A 19,759-nucleotide genomic window follows, 5' to 3' on the forward strand; every position below is an offset into this window, starting at 1 on the left:
CCCCATCAACATGACTCCTATCATTGTAAAGATAGGAGTCATGCCCCCTTGCCCAATGGCCATGCCCAGGGGACTTCTGTCCCCTGGGCATGGTCATTGGGCATAGTGGCATGTAGGGGGGCACAAATAAGGCCCCCCTATGCCACCAAAAAAAAATATAAAAAATAAAAAATTATACTTACCTGAACTTACCTGAATGTCCCTGGGGTGGGTCCCTCCATCCTTGGGGGTCCTCCTGGGGTGGGCAAGGGTGGCAGGGGGGGTCCCTGGGGGCATGGGAGGGCACCTGTGGGCTCATTTTGAGCCCACAGGCCCCTTAACGCCTGCCCTGAGCAGGCGTTAAAAAGTGGCGCAAATGCGCCGTTTTTAGCCACGCCAACTCCCGGGCGTCTCTTTTGCCCGGGAGTATAAATACCACGTAACGGCCTGGGAGTCATTTTTTAGACGGGAACGCCTCCCTTGCATATCATTAACGCAAGGAAGGGGTTCACGCTAAAAAATGACGCACATTCCGGGAACTTTGGCGCTATTCGCCTCTAACGCCATAGTATAAATATGGCGTTAGTTGGCGTTAGTTTTGCGTCGAAATTGCGTCAAAAAAAACGACGCAATTTCGGCGCAAACGGAGTATAAATATGGCCCTTAGTCTTTAGTGGGGAGAGCAAGAAAAAAAAATGTGCTCCTTCGGTATTATGATTTCTCCAGCTCACACACTCCCTTCTAGGTACAGTAGTGTTCCCCATAGCATATTAAGCTGAGCATTCTAAGCAGGGTTATAATAACTCTTTTCTATATATCTCCGCTAAATACAACTTGGAGGAGGAAGGGAGATAGTCTGCTGAGGCGTCATAGACAAATAAGTCTTTGAGTCCTTCTCCCAGTCTTGCAAGAAGCGTTTACAATAGCCCTGCTAGCCTGTGTCAAATATTAGAAGCACGGATACGGCCTTTGTCCTCATCCAAGGTGTAACTCGATCACAGTAGGGCATGGTAGGGCAAGCGTCCTCAGTTACAGAGCAAGTACAGCAGATGCAGTGCAAGTGATTCCTCACACACCGAGCAGGTGCTACATAAAAACAACCTTGCAAGCGTCCCTAACAGACAGAACAGGCACAGCACATCAGCAAATAATACACAGGCAAGAGGAATACATGGTTCCCTCAGATAGACATGATCCGACATGGGAAGCGTCAGAACAATCTTCTGTTCACGCTCGAGAAGAAATGAAGATTGCAAAAAGGAAATCTCCAGAGCAAGCATCCCTTACTCAGACCTAGTACAAACTAGCAGCAGAAATGCATGGTTTCTTCCATTAACAAGGAAAGAAAGTGAAACAGCTGCAACGCATCAAGGACACAGGCATGTCAAGTAAATCAGTGGAAGCAATAGTACAATGTTAACATATACACCCAAGTATGGGCCTGGCAGTAGGTAAACAAGCTTCTTTCAACCCAGAATAAATTTATGTCAGACATGATTAAATGATCTGGTATTGGACTTTACTTTCATTCTGGAACTTGTAGTATTGATATGCCATTTTTAAACGCAGGACTAGTGTACAAGTTAGTTCTAATTAGAATTATATGTGCTTATTAATGTGAGTCATTTGCAATTGAAACAAAATTATCATGATGTGTAGAACTGTATTTTTTTGGCCTGTGCTACCTAGGCCTTCATTCCCTTTGAAGTAAAATAGCTGTTGTTTCATTATATTCATTGTGCATTTATGTTTTTCTTTGTCACCGCCTGCAGCTAAATGTGCGCTATTTATTTTGTATGGCGTGTTGGCCTCAAGAACTCTGGAGGAAGCCTTTATGTACTTTTCAATGCCCTTCCTACTCACATTAACGAGTATTGGATTAATTTATGAGCATTTTCATTGTTTATGTTACTGGTTTGTTCTGAAACCTCTAATGACGTTAGGTCAGAAGGGGCAATATATTATTAATATAATGGGGTAGTGCTAAAATAGTGGAAATATATGATGGTTTATAATTTTGAACTGTGATTTGTTCTAATGTCTATACCCCACTGTGGGTGCTATGACTAGCATGCAGATTATTAGAGCGATAGCGCCCACATTAGTATAAGAGCGTAAACGAAAAGCAGGGCTTGGTTAGTATCTTATCATTGGACAACCCAAGACCTTTAAAATGTTTGCACTATGAGGAGTAGCAGACAGACTTGCATACCCTACACAGAACAAAGCAGACTGCAGCATAGCACACTTCTCTCACACAAGACGAACATGCACTGCATTAGCAGAAACAGTGCAGCCGCATCCCCTTTTGCACAGAAATAATGTTGCAGAACACATTTGACTCACATGGAAACTAACACAAGTCATCAGGAGTGGACCACCCATAGAGGCGTACACAAGCACGACTCACGCTTACAGCAGCAGTGTATGCTCTACAGACAGAAACTCACTGTATCTCAGACACTAACACACAGAGGCCCTCATTACAACTTTGGCGGGCGGCAGAGGCCGCCCGCCAAAGTTGCGCGTCGTGAATACCGCACCGCGGTCGGAAGACCGCGGTGGGTATTCAGAGTTTTCCCCTGGGCTGGCGGGCGGCCGCCGAAAGGCCGCCCGCCAGCCCAGGGGAAAACGACCTTCCCACCATGAAGCCGGCTCGTAATCGAGCCGGCGGAGTGGGAAGGTGCGACGGGTGCTACTGCACCCGTCGCGTATTTCACTGTCTGCTATGCAGACAGTGAAATACATTTTGGGGCCCTCTTACGGGGGCCCCTGCAGTGCCCATGCCGTTGGCATGGGCACTGCAGGGGCCCCCAGGGGCCCCGCGACTCCCCCTCCCGCCATCCGGTTCCCGGCGGGAGAACCGCCAGGAACTGGATGGCAGGAGGGGGAGTCGGAATCCCCAAGCCGGCGCAGCAAGCTGCGCCGGCTTGGAGGATTCCTTGGGGGCAGCGGGAAACCGGCGGGAGACCGCCGGTTTCCCTTCTCTGACCGCGGCTAAGCCGCCGCGGTCAGAATGCCCCGCGGGGCACCGCCGGCCTGTCGGCGGTGCTCCCGCGTGCCGCGGCCCTGGCGGTTCTATACCGCCAGGGTCGTAATGAGGGCCAGAGTCTCCTTTCCTCATTGCATCCCACTCTACCACACTAATACACACACCACTAGTACTGCTGTGCGAGGAGTCGAAGTTAAAGCAAAGAAATTCTCACTGGCCTAGATTGGTGATGGCTCTGTCAAGACAAAGGGAACAGGAACCCAGAAAAGCACCTGTAGTTCCATTTGCCCATTCCCTTGGGCTATTTATGCCTTTCTGCCTTCATCCTGAGGTGCTTGGTTCCGAAATCTAACTCAAGAAAAGTGTGTTATGTTAGAAGAAGGCAATGGGAGACGTTTAAAGGCTTTTTTTACAGTATGGCTCCACCTAGTTGCTGGCCCAGTGGAATAAAATGTTTGCCCTCCGCATAGTTCAGAGTTCTCTTTATGATAATGAATGCATTCTCCACTGAAGGCCGCGGGGCTCTGTAAAGGAATGGGGACTGGGGCAAGGAGTCCTACGAGCACTCTGGTTGTGATGGCCTTGCCCTCTCCTTCTTTATGTTTACCCAAAGACAAAACTGTTTTCTCTCCCTCTTTCGGGTTTGTTGTTGAAAGTGTAGGCATTATGGACAGGGCCCTGCACCAGTGAATTCCTTTCCAATGTATGCTGCAGGAGCAAGATTTTAGCACCTGATTTCATTCAATGTGGACTTTGACTGCAGAAGGTGGTCCCCTTTCTGCTGATCTCTTCTTGACTCACTCTTTCAAAAAATGCTGGGGTGCCATGAGGCACTGCTGAGCCTGTGCTCAAGTGTTCTATGACCAGGCAGAGTCCTTGTCCTTCGACAGATGTTAGCTCACCCACAGTTTTGTTCCCCACTTGTGTGCTGACACCCCTGTTCCCAAACCTAGGGCCGTATTTATACTCCGTTTGCGCCGAATTTGCGTCGTTTTTTTCGACGCAAATTCGACGCTAAACTAACGCAAACTAACGCCATATTTATACTATGGCGTTAGAGGCGAATAGCGCCAAAGTTCCCGGAATGTGCGTCATTTTTTAGCGTGAACCCCTTCCTTGCATTAATGATATGCAAGGGAGGCGTTCCCGTCTAAAAAATGACTCCCAGGCCTTTACGTGGTATTTATACTCCCGGGCAAAAGAGACGCCCGGGAGTGGGCGTGGCTAAAAACGGCGCATTTGCGCCGCTTTTTAACGCCTGGGTCAGGCATGGCGTTAAAGGACAAGTGGGCTCAAAATGAGCCCACAGTGCCCTCCCCTGCCCCCAGGGACCCCCCCTGCCACCCTTGCCCACCCCAGGAGGACACCCAAGGCTGGAGGGACCCACCCCAGGGACATTCAGGTAAGTTCAGGTAAGTATTTTTTTTATTTTTTTTAATAATTTTTTTTGGCATAGGGGGGCCTGATTTGTGCCCCCCTACATGCCACTATGCCCAATGACCATGCCCAGGGGACAGAAGTCCCCTGGGCATGGCCATTGGGCAAGGGGGCATGACTCCTATCTTTACAATGATAGGAGTCATGTTGATGGGGGATGGGCGTCGAAAATAAATGGCGCAAGTCGGGTTAAGACGATTTTTTCGACGTAACCTGACTTGCCCCATTTTAAGACGCCCATACGCCATTTTCCCCCTACGCCGGCGCTGTCTGGTCTACGTGGTTTTTTCCCACGCAAACCAGGCAGCGCCGGTCTGATTGCGCCGTCTAACGCCATTCCATAAATACGGCGCCCGCATGGCGCTTCAGAATGGCGTTAGACGGCGCAAAACTTTTTGACGCTAAACTGCGTTAGCGCAGTTTAGCGTCAAAAAGTATAAATATGGGCCCTAGTTCTCCACCTAAGTGCAAATAGTAGAGGGTGGGTGTGTGTGTGTGTGTTTGTTTCACAAACTTCTTTCTCACCCATGACAAAATCCCTTTCAAGGATAGGAATGGGATTGTAACGTTACCAGATTTTTTAAAAGGTAAATCAGCTTTATTAAAATCAAAATATATATGGGTTATATACTAACAATACAAGATATCTGTCATAACGCTAATTATATAATTTTAAAAGGAATTGTAAAAGCTGTTTAACATTTTAAAGTATAAAAAGGGGAAGAAACATTGAAAACGGAACAAGACCATTTACAGTGCGAAAAATGCATTGGATCTTCAACAGTTAAATAAAAGAAAAAAAGTCATATTAAAAAAATCATAAATGTAAGCTTAATTAAAATTCACTCAAGAACAGAAAAATAAAGAATTCATGGTGGCTTAAAATTCTTAGATAATGTGCAATTAGTAGAATTACAAGCAACAGCATCAGTCAAAGGTAACCAATACAAATCTCTATTTATGGAAGGGCAGCATAAAGAGGTAAAAGCAATATCTAGTCTATGGTAGTGACAAACATTATTCCACCAAGCTTTATAGGAAATATTGGATGAATTTTTCCAATTGAGAGTAATTTGTTGAAAGCCCAAAGCTTACATGAGATCCAACAATTTTAAATTATCATCATCTGAAACAATGTCAGCAGAGAGACTACCTAAAAAAGCATCAGTGGAGATAATTGGGATTGCAAATGAAAAATGCAGGTAAGCTGACACCAAACCTTTCTCTAAAAAGAGACAGTAGGAGGACATTCAAAAAGGATATGCATAAGATCTCCATTTGAGCTATCGCAGGAACAGAAACTTGGAGTGGAGGATACAGAAAATGTTGCTATAGTAGAAGGGGTAAAATAAAGTCTGTGATAAAGAAAGAAAAGTGACTGTGTGGTAGAAGCTGATCTGGATAATTTATAAGATCGATGCCACACCTTATTCCAAAAGGAAACAGTCCAGGTACATCCCAAATCCAATTCCCATTGAGATTCAATTTTAGATTTAGGACGCATCAAAACAGGAGACTGAAAAAGTTTATAGATATTTGATACATTAGGATATGAGATAAGAAAGGAGGACAAAGAAAAGACTAATTCTGAAGAAAGGGAAGGGGAAAGCAAGGAAAAAAGTACATCAAGAATAATATTAATAAGAAGAAGATATTTAGGCATAAATGAATTAGGACAATGAAATAGAAGTTGGAATTGTGAAAAAGAAAGTGGAGTATTATTGTAGAATAAATCCTTGACCCAAACTATATTTCTTTGTCGCCAGGATTTCCAAAATAAGGGTTTTTTATTAATAGTGATAAGACAATTATGCCAAATAGGGGAATTCAGAAAAGAGGAATGAGAAACCGATGGAGGTAAATAGTGAGAGCGCAGAAGAGAGCAAGTATGTTTAAGAAGCAGAGAGGAGATAAGTGAAATATTATAGGAAAAGGATACCACCTCACTAGGGGAAAAAGGCAAAAGAAAAGAACACTCAGGGCCATATTTATACTTTTTGACGCACAACTGCGCCAACGCAGTTGTGCGTCAAAAATGTTAACGCCGGCTAACGCCATTCCAAAGCACCATGCGGGCGCCTTATTTATGGAATGACGTTAGCCGGCGCAGCTGACTGGTGTGCGTCAAAAAAAATGACCCACACCAGGCAGCGCCGGCGTAGGGGAAAATGGAGCTTGGGCGTCAAAAAATGGGGCAAGTCAGGTCTGAGGCTAAATATTGGCCTCTACCCGATTTGCGCCATTTTTTTTTACTCCCAACCCCCATTGAAATGACTCCTGTCTTAGCACAGACAGGAGTCATGCCCCCTTGCCCAATGACCATGCCCAGGGGACTTATGTCCCCTGGGCTTGGTCATTGGGCATAGTGGCATGTAGGGGGGCACAAATCAGGCCCCCCTATGCCACAAAAAAATAAAAATAAAAATACTTACCTGAACTTACCTTAAGTTCCCTGGGATGGGTCCCTCCATCCTTGGGCGTCCTCCTGGGGTGGGCAAGGGTAGCAGGGGGTGTCCCTGGGGGCATGGGAGGGCACCTCTGGGCTCCTTCCGAGCCCACAGGTCCCTTAACGCCTGCCCTGACCAGGCGTTAAAAAATGACGCGAAAGCGGCTGGACGTCATTTTTTTTTACCCGCCCACTCCCGTGCACCATTTTTGCACGGGAGTTTAAATAAGGCGCACATGCCTTGGAGTCATTTTGTAGACGGGAACGCCTACCTTGCATATCATTAACGCAAGGTAGGTGTCCACGCTAAAAAATGACGCAAACTCCAAGATCTTTGGCGCTAGACGGGTCTAACGCCAAAGTATAAATATGGAGTTAGCTTTGCGTCGGATTTGCGTTAAAAAAAACGACGCAATTCCGGCACAAACAGAGTATAAATATGCCCCTCAAAATCCAACCATAATGGAGTAAACCTAGATCCTGACAGGGAGACCCACCTAGAAGCTTGACACAAACAAAAGGATTTGTGATACAATCTAAAATCAGGAAAATTGACTCCTCCCTCCTCTTTAGATTGGCGAAGATGACTAAGAGAAATTCTAGATTTCTTATTGTTCCAGAGGAATTTAGACAATTTGGAGTCCAATTGTGTAAAAAAGGTACCAGGTAAAGGAAGCGGAATCATGGATAGGATATATAATATGTTAGGAGAATTCATCATTTTAATGGAGTCAATACGACCCCACCAAGATAAAAATAAGGGATTCCAAGACAGAATCGATCTATCAACTTTCTCTAAAGCCTCTGAAATATTTACTTCAATGGACTTTTTAATGGATGAAGTGAACCAAATACCTAAATATTTAATCTTAGAAGAATTCCAGTGAAAACCAGTGATATCAAACGATGCTTTAAAACAAAATTTTGTTAGAGGGAGGATTTCAGTTTTATCTGAATTTATCTTATAACCTGAAATCAAGGAAAAATCCACAATTTCCCGAAGTAGAGACGGAATCGAGAGCTCAGGGTTTGAGATATATAAAAGTATATCATCTGCATACGCCGTTAATTTTAAATGTTTCTCGCCATACTGGAAACCTTCAATTTTAATGTTATTTCTAATACTGGATAGAAAGGGCTCGAGAGCTAGAATAAATAGGAGTGAAGAGAGCAGACACCCTTGACGTACACCTAGACGTAATACAAAATATCTAGACAATTTCCCATTTACCAATATCAAAGCCATTGGAGATTGATAAAGCAAAGAGATAAATGAAATGAAATGAGGCCCCAAACCATGCCAGGCTAAAGCTTTTAATAGAAAAGACCAGTCTAACCGGTCAAACGCTTTCTCAGCATCTATGGAAATTGCCGCTAAAGAATACGACACAGCGGGAGCTTTGCTGAGTACATTAAAGAATGTTCTAGAATTGTCAGAAGCAAGCCTACCTTTGACAAAACCCGTTTGTTCCTTACTTTTCAGCGCAGGTAAAAGGGTATCAAGACGTAGGGCTAATAATTTAGCAAAGATTTTATAATCTGTATTGAGAAGAGAGATTGGTCTAAAAATCTTTACAGAAAGTATGATCCTTACCGTCCTTTGGAATTAGGCAAATCGAAGCTTCCTGAAATGTGCCCCCTGTAAAACCAGAACCCATGAAGAATTGGAAAAGTTTAAAATGTTTAGGAAGTAACAGGTCAGAAAAATGTAAAACAAATTCCACTGTAAATCCATCAGGACCAGGAGTTTTCCCTTTTTTTAGAGATTAAAGGGCTTTAAAAGTTTCTAACAAAGAAATATCTGCTTCAAGTGAAGTAGCATCAATCAGTGTCTTATGAGGGTTTGGAATATTCTTTAAATAATCATCAATCTGTAAGGGGGTCGGCACTGACTCAGGAGTATAAAGTGTCTGGTAATAATTAACAAATTCAGCTAAAATATCTTCATCCTTAAAAAGGGACTCACCAGTATCTGAAACTATAGACTTCACATTATGGCGTTGCTTTCAAACTTTTAAATAATTAGCCAGAAGCTTCCCCGCTCTATTTCGACCTCCATAATAACAATCACTACTACTTAGAAGAAAAGAGGAAGCATTATCTGTTGAGATTTTGTTAATTTACAGTTTTGCCTGAATAAGTTCTTGTATATTAAAATTGGAGGAGGAAGAATAATACTGATGTTCTAAGCGTTTAATTTTGAGAAGCAGTGCTTGATGCTGGGCATTGAAAGATTTATTTGTGGAAAATTTGGTGTCAAGTAATAAAGAATTATTAAATCGCCAACTATTGGACTTGGGATGCACCGGGAACAAGTCAAAATCTGTAATGACTGGGGCATGATCAGATATTACCATAGGTTCAATGGAGGAGTTAATAAGATTTTGGGATAATGATTTAGAAACAAAAATATGGTCAGGTCTAGATAAGGAGCCATGTGGTGGAGAATAAAACGAAAAATCCCTATTATCAGGATTACAAGTTCTCCATGAGTCAATTAAATTACATTGTGAGAAAAAATGCCTTAAATTGTTTATGCATTTTATGGGGAGAATTTTTTTATCACAGATTGCCTATCTATAAAGGGATCAAGAATGTGATTGCAATCCCCTCCAATAAGAAGAAAATCATCATTATACTCCAAACATTGTTTAATAATATTGGGCCAGAAAAGATAATCTGAATTATTTGGACCATAAATATTACCAATAGTCATTGTAATCCCCCTAATACTGAGCCTCACAAAGAGCCACCTACCATCAGAATCTGAGTGTTGCGAAATAACATTAACTGATAATTTTTTATGGCAAAGCACAATTACACCATTTTTCTTTGTAGACGAAGGTGAAGTAAAAACATTGCTCACCCAGCCTTTTTTAAGTTTCAGAGCTTCAGAGTCCGTCAAATGGGTCTCCTGTAGAAGAACCAAGTCTGGATTATATTTAGATAAGTGGGATAAAATTCTCTGCCTTTTGATTGGATTAATAAAACCTTTGACATTCCAAGAAACAATCCTGAATTTACGTCACATAACCATATATATACACGAAAGGCCTTGTACCATAAATAACTGAAAATGCATATAAGGAAAAAGAAAACAGAAAAAAAAAGGAGAGAAGAGTAAAGGGAAAACAGCAGGAAAAAGGATGGAAAGTAGTCATGAAAAAAAGAAGAGACAGTACATGTCAAATAAAGACGACTGCAAAAACATACCTGAAATGAATGAACAATAGGGGAGGGGTGGTGACAGCACAGATTGAAGACGGCACAGCAAGGGAACGGAACGCATCAACAGACAAAGGTTACAAGCAAAAATTGTGATTATAGAGCACCAGGAACCTGTGAAAAGAAAACAATACATTAACAAAAAAGGGTCTGTAGTCATGTCAATATAGTATACTTATAAACTGCATATGAAGGACCATCATCTCTATCGCAATAATAGTGAAAGGGCATAATAAATTAAGAAACGTATATAGTCAACGTGTAGAAGGACCAGCTGTTTCCATAGAAATTGTAGAGTGTAGTCGTAGAAAATCACAAAGAACTGCAGGAGAGGTAAATGAAGTGGTCTTGTTTTGATATGTCACTTTCAACAGACACGGATGGAATAATCCAACACGAGCTCCCAAGTCACGAAGCTGTGGACGAAGATCCAAAAACTCTTTCCTTCTGTCTGCTGTAGCTTTGGACACATCCTGTAAAATGAAGATTTTACTTCCCTCCCAAGAAATTTGTTTTTTGGCTTTCTCAGCGTTAAGAATTCACAATAAATCAGTAAATTCAAGAAAGAAAATAATCACGCCTCTTGGTTTAGATGTGGAGGAATGCGGAGAACGATGACCAATGCAGTGCGCTCTTTGGATGTTCAATACTGTAGAAGATGGTAGACCCACCAACTGTGGAAAGAATGAGGTAAAAAATGAAATTGGGTCACTCCCTTCAAGACCCTCCGGTAATCCATAAAGGCGAAGATTATTGCGCCTATTTCTGTTTTCCAAATCATCTGTAAGAGTCTTCAAGATTGCCACTTCCTTCTCCAAACTAATAATTTTATGTGTTTCATCCTGCACGTCGTTGACTCTTTGTTCCAAAGCAGAGAGTCTCACTTCCATTTGAGACCACTTAGAATCAAGATTTTTTATCCGACAATTAATTTCTTCGATAAAAGGACACAATGCACGTATTTCGTCAAGCACAAGTTCAAGAGAAATCGGCGAGGGAGATTTTACTGGTGAAGGTGGGTCTTGTTTGACCCTGTTATGAGTGGATGTAGAAATATTCTGAGGAACTTTAGGCGAAGAAGAAGATGAAGACATCTTTGATATGGAAGAAGAAGAAGACGCTGCAGCAGAAGTGTCCAATTGTAAAAAGTGCAAAAGTTTGTCAGCTGAGGAGGACTGATGCAACAGAGATTTTGTTTTCTTTAGTTTGCCCATATAAAAATAAAAAGCCTTCAATAAGGAAGCAAGTGACACAGGAACTCCAAAAATATGTTAACGAAACAGCAAAAAATAAATAACCAGGCTTGCGCAAAAAAGAAAGTCAAATATTCAAAAAAGTATAATGTAATGGTGAGCAAAGTTAGTCAAAATGGCCGCATTCATGAGGAGAAGTAAGAAAAACTGTAGTTTTTCAGGCGGATTGGGAATGGGCTCCTGTGGCATATGCCAGTAGAGCTTTAACAGAAACTGAGCAACGCTATTCACAGATTGAAAAAGAGGGCATTGCTGTACATTGGGGCTGTAGACATTTTCATCTATATTTGTATGGTCAGCCATTTGTTGTGTATACTGATCATAAACCTTTGATTCCGTTGTTTAATGGATCCTCATCTAAGCCACCACCACGTATTGAGAAGTGGATTTTGCAATTACAAGATTATAATTTCTTGGTGGTATTTCGTCCTGGTAGTTTGAATTGTGCTGACTATCTGTCGCGACATGCCAGACCTGTTATGTCTCGTGAGGTTGCAGACGCCGAGGATGTTGAGGAATATGTACGTTTGATCGTGGAACGGTCTCGCCCACTGCCTATGTCTCTTGATGACATTCGATTAGCCACGAAGGAGGATGAGTGCTTACAGTTGGTGATATCAGCTGTGGCATCCGGAAAGTGGCATTCCCTTTTGAGGAATTTGGCTCTTCAGACAGCTGCAGCACGTACCAAGTTGTCCTCATTACATAAACTTCGACATGAACTGGTTATGTCACCTGATGGATGTTTGTTGAGAGGACACAGGCTTGTCATACCTATGGCATTGCAACAGTCGGTTGTGGACCTGGCCCATGCCTCCCATCAAGGCATGGTGAAGACTAAGACCAGATTGAGAAGTAAAGTGTGGTTCCCGGTACTGGATGATCATGTGGAGCGGGTGGTACAGCAGTGTATGATGTGTCAGGCTGTTGGTCCTGGTGAACGACCTCCACCAATTATTACCGAGCCCATTCCTCCTGTTCCCTGGTTCAGAGCAAGTGCTGATTTTGGCAGTTTGCCAGATGGTCGTCACACCTTTGTTGTGATAGATGATTTTTCGAAATATCCAGAGGTGGAAATTATTGACTCTGTTACTGCAGCCCAAGTTATTCCACGGCTGGAAAAAATCATGGCCACTCATGGTCTTTTGCAGGAGATTCGTACTGATAATGGCTGTCCCTTATACTGGGTGCAGAACCAAACATCATGAACAAGTCCTCTTTTATACTTTTGTTTCCGAAATACTGAACAAATAGTTTGACCGCATCATTGTTTACAGATCTTTTTCCTGTGTTGTGCTATTGTAAAAGATTGTGATTTTGTCAGAGACCTGGTCGTTAAAATCACTGTGTTTATTTTACAATATCGTCATAAGCGGCTTGTGAAAATGGATTATTCAAAAATAAGAGGTGGAGACGATAAAAAGGTGTGTAGTTTTCAAGTAACGTGGGTGCGTATCAGCATGTATAATAGGCACTCAAGACTTAGCAAGATTATTTACCACTTAAACTGAAAAACTAAGAATAAATGATGTATCGTATGCCAGAAAAAAATACCACTTTTAAGTGTGTAGAAAAGAGAATTCATATTTAGACTAATGTTTTCTTCGTTTTTTCTAAACCTGTAATTTGGCATTGAGTGTGGTCTTAAATGTGTCAAAGGGAGACGGAGTTTGACTTCAACATCCATGGCATGTTGTATATTAATTAGATGGCATGGTGCTTTGTGATATCATGGAAACCAAATTCCAATATAACTTTGAGTCCTGCCCTGCACTGTAAGTAAAGCTTGGGGAAGGCGGCTTACAAGGTGCATATGTGGTTGCCAGTGACCAGCAGTCACAGTGCGAACTTGCTGAAGTCAGTGGCTGTGGTTCTTAAGCAAGCCTTCAAAAAGTCTATTGGTTAAATTAAGATCAAAATTATCATCGCTCCAAATGGAAATAATCAGATTAAGTCAATTTTGGTTTAAATTTCACCAACCAGATTTCCAGGTTTTTAATCTGTCGCTGATTATCTGTCCCGCAAAAGAGATCTCCGCACCAACAACAAATGCCTTTCTTGTTTTTATTATCTTTACAGTAATTGCCCTTCATTCCTGGCGTCAGCATTGGCTCGGGCGACAGCAGACGAAATCCTTCAGAGTGACCTCTCGGTGCACTATTTGCCAAAGCGAGTGGATGGCACAGAAGGCGTCATGCGTAAGTACATGGACTGGCTCTAGGCCTAAATCTCAGTCCCAGTGTTTCTCCCGACACAGGTCATTCACAAACCCTTCACACCCATTCAGTTATAAACAAGGCGTTTGGATGTGTAGGACGCGTGGCCTAGAAATAGATTCAATACTTATTAAGGTTTATTATCTGTTTTCATGAAATCACACAGTTAATGAATAGATGAATGTGTACATTTTTACGGATTGTATCCTGATTCTACAAACATTTGAAGTATCTGATTCGACTGCAGTAAAAAACTCTTACATGCACCAATGTGAAAAAAGAAAATAAATACAATTTATAATAACAAAACTAAATATGGTAGTATTCTAGGTTCTGTGCTGTATGTTCAAACGGCTTAAAGGAGTGTCATGCACGTGAAAACATGCCAACTCGGGCGAATTTGAGTCGAACAAGACAAGTTTTATATGCCTTAGATTTGCATTATTTGGCATTTATGTATCCTAAAAGTCATTTTCACGAAAAATATTAACCGATCACCAAACTTCTTTAAACTCTCGAGTCATAGATGCTTTTATCCTTTGTCGTGGATTCGCCGTGTCATTGTTCTGCTGTAAGGATATGCGCCACTGCTCTTATTACTGTCCAGGACCACATTGTAAGTGATTGTGATCATTCATAGAGGCATGCTCAAGTAAGACAGAAAGTTAAACACATGAATGGATTGGGAGAGGGTCAGATTCAGATGCAAATGTTCAACAGACGTTTTCAATTCATCCTTGTGTCTGTAAGTAAGGGATACCCTCCTGATTTTTTGAATTCTCCCTTCCTAAATTGCATCCTCAGTGAAAATGACGCTTGCTTATCACTGACTCTTTAAAAGGAGTCGACGGCGTAATATACAGCAGTACATTTGATACTACAAAAATGCCTTTGGACTGTCAATAACTAGAATAACCCGAGCACAAGAGGTCAATAGTTGACCAATGTGATAATATTTTCTACCACAGAAGTGCTTGGGGCATGTGAAGGTAGATTCTGAGTGTGACTGTACCATATACTTAGGGCCATATTTATGGATTTTGATGCAAAACTGTGCTAACACGGTGGCCGTCAAAATCCATAGCGCCTGCTAGCGCCATTCCCTTGCGCCAGCCGGCTGACATATTTAATGCATGGCTCACTGTGGCACAAAGGACAGGCTACTGTCTAAAGAAAAGACGCTAGCCTGCGGGGAATGGCAGGAGGGGGAAAGGCGTTAGTGGGTCAGAAATTACGCTAGGTTGGTCAGCAGCAATAAAATGTTGCTAACCAGCCTAACGAACTACCACTTAAAATTGACTCCTGTCTTATTAAAGACAGGAGTCATGCCCACCACCCCAGTGGCCAGCCCAGGGGTCCTACTACCCAATGCCAGACAGGGGGCCCCAATTAAGGGGCTCCCAATGGCACAAAAAAAAAATATATTACCTATTCTTACCCAGGATGGTGTCCTCTTTCATCCCTCTAGTGTGGGTGGGGGTGTTCCTGGGGATTGAGGAGGGCCTCTGTGGGCCCGTCTACTCCGTGCGCGCCATTTTTGCACCAGAATATAAATAAGGCGGTAGTTAGTTAACGTGATATTGTGGACGGGAATGTCTACTTTGCATCTAATTAGCCCAAGGTAGTTTGCCGTATCCACAATATGACAATAACTCAATCAATCAGTTTTTATAAAGCACAACTTCGCACCTGTGAGTGTCTCAAGGCTCTGGTGGTGGGTCTGTGCCTCATTCGAAGAGCCATGTCTTGAGGTTCTCCCTGAAGATGGTGAGTGATGGGCTTTGTCTAAGGTGCATGGGTAGGTTGTTCCAGCTCTTGGCTGCGGGGTAGATAAAAGATCTTCCTTCGGCGGTGGTTTTCTGCATACGTGAAAAGGTGGCTAGTGCCTGCTGGGAGGATCAAAGGGGTCTGGTGGGGTTATGGAAAGAGATGCGATGATTCAGGTAGGCCGGTCCGATGTTGTGAAGGGCCTTGTACATATATTATGACGCTAAATGGGTCTAGCGTCAAAATATAAATATGGAGTTAAGTTTGCTCTGTTTTAGAGTAAAAATAAATGGCGCTAAAACGGCGCAAAAAAGTATAAATATGCACCATAATGTGTGAACGATGAGCGGTGTTTTGGTGAGTAAAGAGGATGCCACACCGTTAGAACCTAAGAGAATGCTGTGGTCTTATGCAGTTTATTTGAGCTTTCTGCACATTTTCTATTTTGTCAGGAGCCTGGCCTATTTGTAGCATTCTGATGTGGTTGTGTCATGTGAAGTTGTGCTAATTACTTGAGGTCCTGCATGCTGCATTACTGATTGCAGTGTTGCAGGAACTAAAAATAGGGGCATATTTACAAGCCCTTAGTGCCACCAGAGTGCCACTTTTTTGACGCTCTGGTGGCGCTGTGCACTGCACCGTATTTACAAGGTGGCGTTAATGCCATCTTGTAAATACGGCCCCTTCTCATGCAGCACTTTGCGTGGAAGGGACGTGCAATGTGGGTTGCTGTGGACATTCCACAGCAACACCCATTGCAGTTTGAAGCTGCCCCAGATTTACGAGATTTAGTAAACCAGAGGCAGCGTAAAAATCTAATGCCACCCTAGGGGGGCGTTACCATGGTGAAACAAGGAGAAATGCTTTCATTTCACCTCGTTTTTTGCTCTTTCTATGTGTGCTGAATTGTTTTTGTGCAGGAAGGTATCCATTCCTGCTCAAACACAATCTCCCCCATAGTGCAGCCATCCTTGCACCATGGCACAAGGGTGGCTACATTGGCGCTTAGCAGCCAAATTGAGTGCTGGCACAGGGGATAACACAGGGATGCGCTGTATTCTAGTAAGTATGGTGCATCTCTGTGTTTTATAAGTGACACAACGTGGTGCTGCCAATTTTGGCGCAGTGGCCGGGCTGCGCCACGTCTCAGAAATATGCCCTATAGTGTGGAGTGATGGCCTTGTAAATTATAAAGTGAAGATCCAAAGTAAAGCAAGAAAGCTCTGTCATGCAAAGTTTGTGGCCTAAAGCCTATGGCAAAAAACGTCAAATCCCTAATCTGCATCCCAAGATGTTTTGCAGTGAGTTACTATGTGTAAGTTGATGACTTAGGCTAAGTTCATTGGAACACTAGGGGACATCTGTGAGAGATATTCAGAATCAGTTTAATTAGTATATTAAGCTACAAACTCACACTGTCACTTTTCCACGTTTGTTTTCAAATTTGAAGTATGTTGATAGAAGCCCTTAAATGGCTTTCAAGACTGAACTTCCTGTCTTCATCCAAATCCAACAAGCATTTACAATGCATCGGGTCTCGCGTTTGCTCATGTTAGAGCTGATCGCGTTGTAAACTCCTAACCTGACTTTTCACCTATCGGGCAAAAGTGCATTTATGCACATAACCCGAAAAAGTGAAATCAAGTACGTAAAGCGCTCGACTTCTGCCAAGCGAGATCGGTCTCGTAAATTAGAGAAAAAAAAGTCCACGAGCCCGATGGAAAACAGCGAGCCTCGCATGTTTTCTGTACTTGGTCGCTGCGCTGGAGGAGGGCTAGCCACCGGAAAAGGCATGCCATATGCGTGCCTTCGACTTATGAAAGCAAGCAGATTTTATCAGAGAAGCCCACCAACCAATAAAAAACACTGATGTGAAGTTGACAGGGCTCCAAGCCCTTTTATAAATACAAAAGAGTCTCCCTGCGAAACGCATGCGCGAGCGCATGCAACACAGGCTCGACCCTAAAAAGAAGCATGTGCTATGTGTACTTATTGTTTTACTGTATGTCATTTTTATTATGTAGTACATATAAGAATTTCACAGAACACAAAATCATTTATCTGTACCTAAGATTAAGTTTATCAATGGATTTAGCAATTAGCGGCATGACATTTCTACGAGAAATGTCTTCCATAAGGTCAAATGAAATACATAACTGAGTAAACGTTAAGGAGTGCAATACCCTTGATGGTGATCGGAATCAGGGCTGGTTTTAGGACTGGTGGTGCCCTGTGCGACAGTTTATTTTGGCGCCCCCATCCCATGATCTCCTCGGTTTCGCTCACTACCACTCGGCAAATGTGCCCCTCATCTCTCCATCGCTCCCCTTTCACACACATTCATGCGTTTTAAAGCACTTGTAAAGGCTGGCTTTACTAATCCACTCAGCTAGCCACTTAAAATATAGGGGCATATTTAAGAGCCCCTGGCGCTATTCTAACGCTACATTAGCGTCATCTTTTTATGCTAATGTGGCATTAGAAGGCCAAAAACCCTGTGACATATTTACAAAGTGGCGCAATGCATGCATTGCGCAACTTTGTATTGCTTTGCACTGCATTATGCCTGTGTCAGGCATAATGTATGCAAAGGGGGCACCCCCCTGTAAGGGGGGGCGGGGCAAAAAAAAGGCGCAAAGAAATTTGACAGATTTCATTGTGTCATTTGTTTCCGGCACTTTTAACGCCTGCTCAGAGCAGTCATTAAAAGGAGGCTTCCATTGGTTACAAGGAGCCTCTGGGTGCTTTGCAAGATTAGCGTCAACATTTTTTATGCTAATCCTGCAACACACCGGAAAAGCTTAAAAAAGTCTGACGCTAGTCCCTTAGCTACTGCCATTATGCGCCGTATTTTAAATATGACGCACACTTGGTGGCATTAGGGGGGAGCGCTAGGAGACGCAAGAAAAGTGGTGCAGCACTGTGTGCAGTGCCACTTTTTTCAAATATGCCCCATAGGGCAGTGCTTATTTGTAAATAAAAAGGTGCTGGTGCCCAAAGCCCTCCTCTTAAACACGCAGCTGCTGCAATTAAATGCGTGAACATGGAAAACAGAGGCAGCATAACCCTAAAGCCATCTCGGGCCTCTTCAATCCATTTACAGGCACTCCCTGACCCTTCAGCTCACTCTTGCGGATTTCTACTTTTTCCCATTGTGGCACTTTTTCGTTTTTCTCTTCCTCCGTCTTTCTAACATGTGTCTTTTTCTCGCAGTAAATGCTTGAGGCAGCAAAATAAGCGCCGGCTGTCAAAAATAAGTGTCGGTGCTCCACACCGGAAACAACAAGCACAAATTAAGCACTGCCATGGGGCATATTTAGGAGCCCCTAGTGCCATTCTAACGCCACATTAGTGTCAGTTTTTTACATTAATGTGGCGTTGGAAGGCCAAAATCGCGGCACCATATTTACAAAGAGGTGCAATGCATGCATTTCGCCACTTTGTATCCCTTTGCGCTACATTATGCCTGCACCAGGCATAATGTATGCAAAGGGGGCATCCACCTTTTGGGGGGGCGGGGCAAAAAAATAGCGCAAAGAATTCTGACAGATTTCATTGCGTAATTTTTTTCTGGCACTTTTAACGCCTGCTCAGAGCAGGCATTGAAAGGAGGCTTCCATTGGTTGCAATGGGCCTGTGGGTGCTTTGCAAGATTAGCATCAACATTTTTGATGCTAATCCTGCAACACACCGGAAAAGCTTAAAAAAGTCTGATGCTAGTCCCTTAGCTACTGCCTTTATGCACCGTATTTTAAATATGACGCACACATGGTGGCATTGGGGGGGGGGCACGAGGGGATGCAAGAAAAGTGGTGCAGCACTCTGTGCAGCACCACTTTTTTCAAATATGCCCCATAGGGCAGTGCTTAATTTGTAAATAAAAAGGTGCCGGTGACCAAAGCCCTCCTCTTAAACACGCGCCTGCTGCAATTAAATACGCGAACACACAAAACAGAGGCAGCATAATCCTAAAGCCATCTCGGGCCTCTTCAATCCATTTAAACCCACTCCCTGACCCTTCAGCTCACTCTTGCGGATTTCTACTTTTTCCCATTGTGGCACTTTTTCGTTTTTCTCTTCTTCCGTCTTTCTAACATGTGTCTTTTTCTCGCAGTAAATGCTTGAGGCAGCAAAATAAGCGCCGGCAGTCAAAAATAAGTGTCGGTGCTCCGCACCGGAAACAACAAGCACAAATTAAGCACTGCCATGGGGCATATTTAGGAGCCCCTAGTGCCATTCTAACGCCACATTAGTGTCAGTTTTTTACATTAATGTGGCGTTGGAAGGCCAAAATCGCGGCACCATATTTACAAAGAGGCGCAATGCATGCATTTTGCCACTTTGCAACCCTTTGCGTTACATTATGTCTTTGCCAGGCATAATATATGCAAAGGGGGCATCCCTCATTAGTGTGGGCCAAAAGAATGACGCAAAGAAATCTGTC

General features: G+C 43.0%; 1 protein-coding gene across 1 annotated transcript in view; it reads left to right on the forward strand.

The window, feature by feature from the left end:
• The window catches only part of PPM1E (protein phosphatase, Mg2+/Mn2+ dependent 1E), a 725,707-nt gene that overhangs the window by 361,916 nt on the left and 344,032 nt on the right, over window positions 1-19,759 (forward strand). The window contains exon 2 of the mRNA XM_069226399.1: window positions 13,412-13,530. Within this exon, the coding sequence (XP_069082500.1) occupies window positions 13,412-13,530 (119 nt within the window). The remainder of the gene's footprint in view (window positions 1-13,411; window positions 13,531-19,759) is intronic.

The sequence above is a fragment of the Pleurodeles waltl genome, chromosome 3_1 (genome assembly GCF_031143425.1).
Source record: "Pleurodeles waltl isolate 20211129_DDA chromosome 3_1, aPleWal1.hap1.20221129, whole genome shotgun sequence".
Classification (NCBI taxonomy): Eukaryota; Metazoa; Chordata; class Amphibia; order Caudata; family Salamandridae; genus Pleurodeles; species Pleurodeles waltl.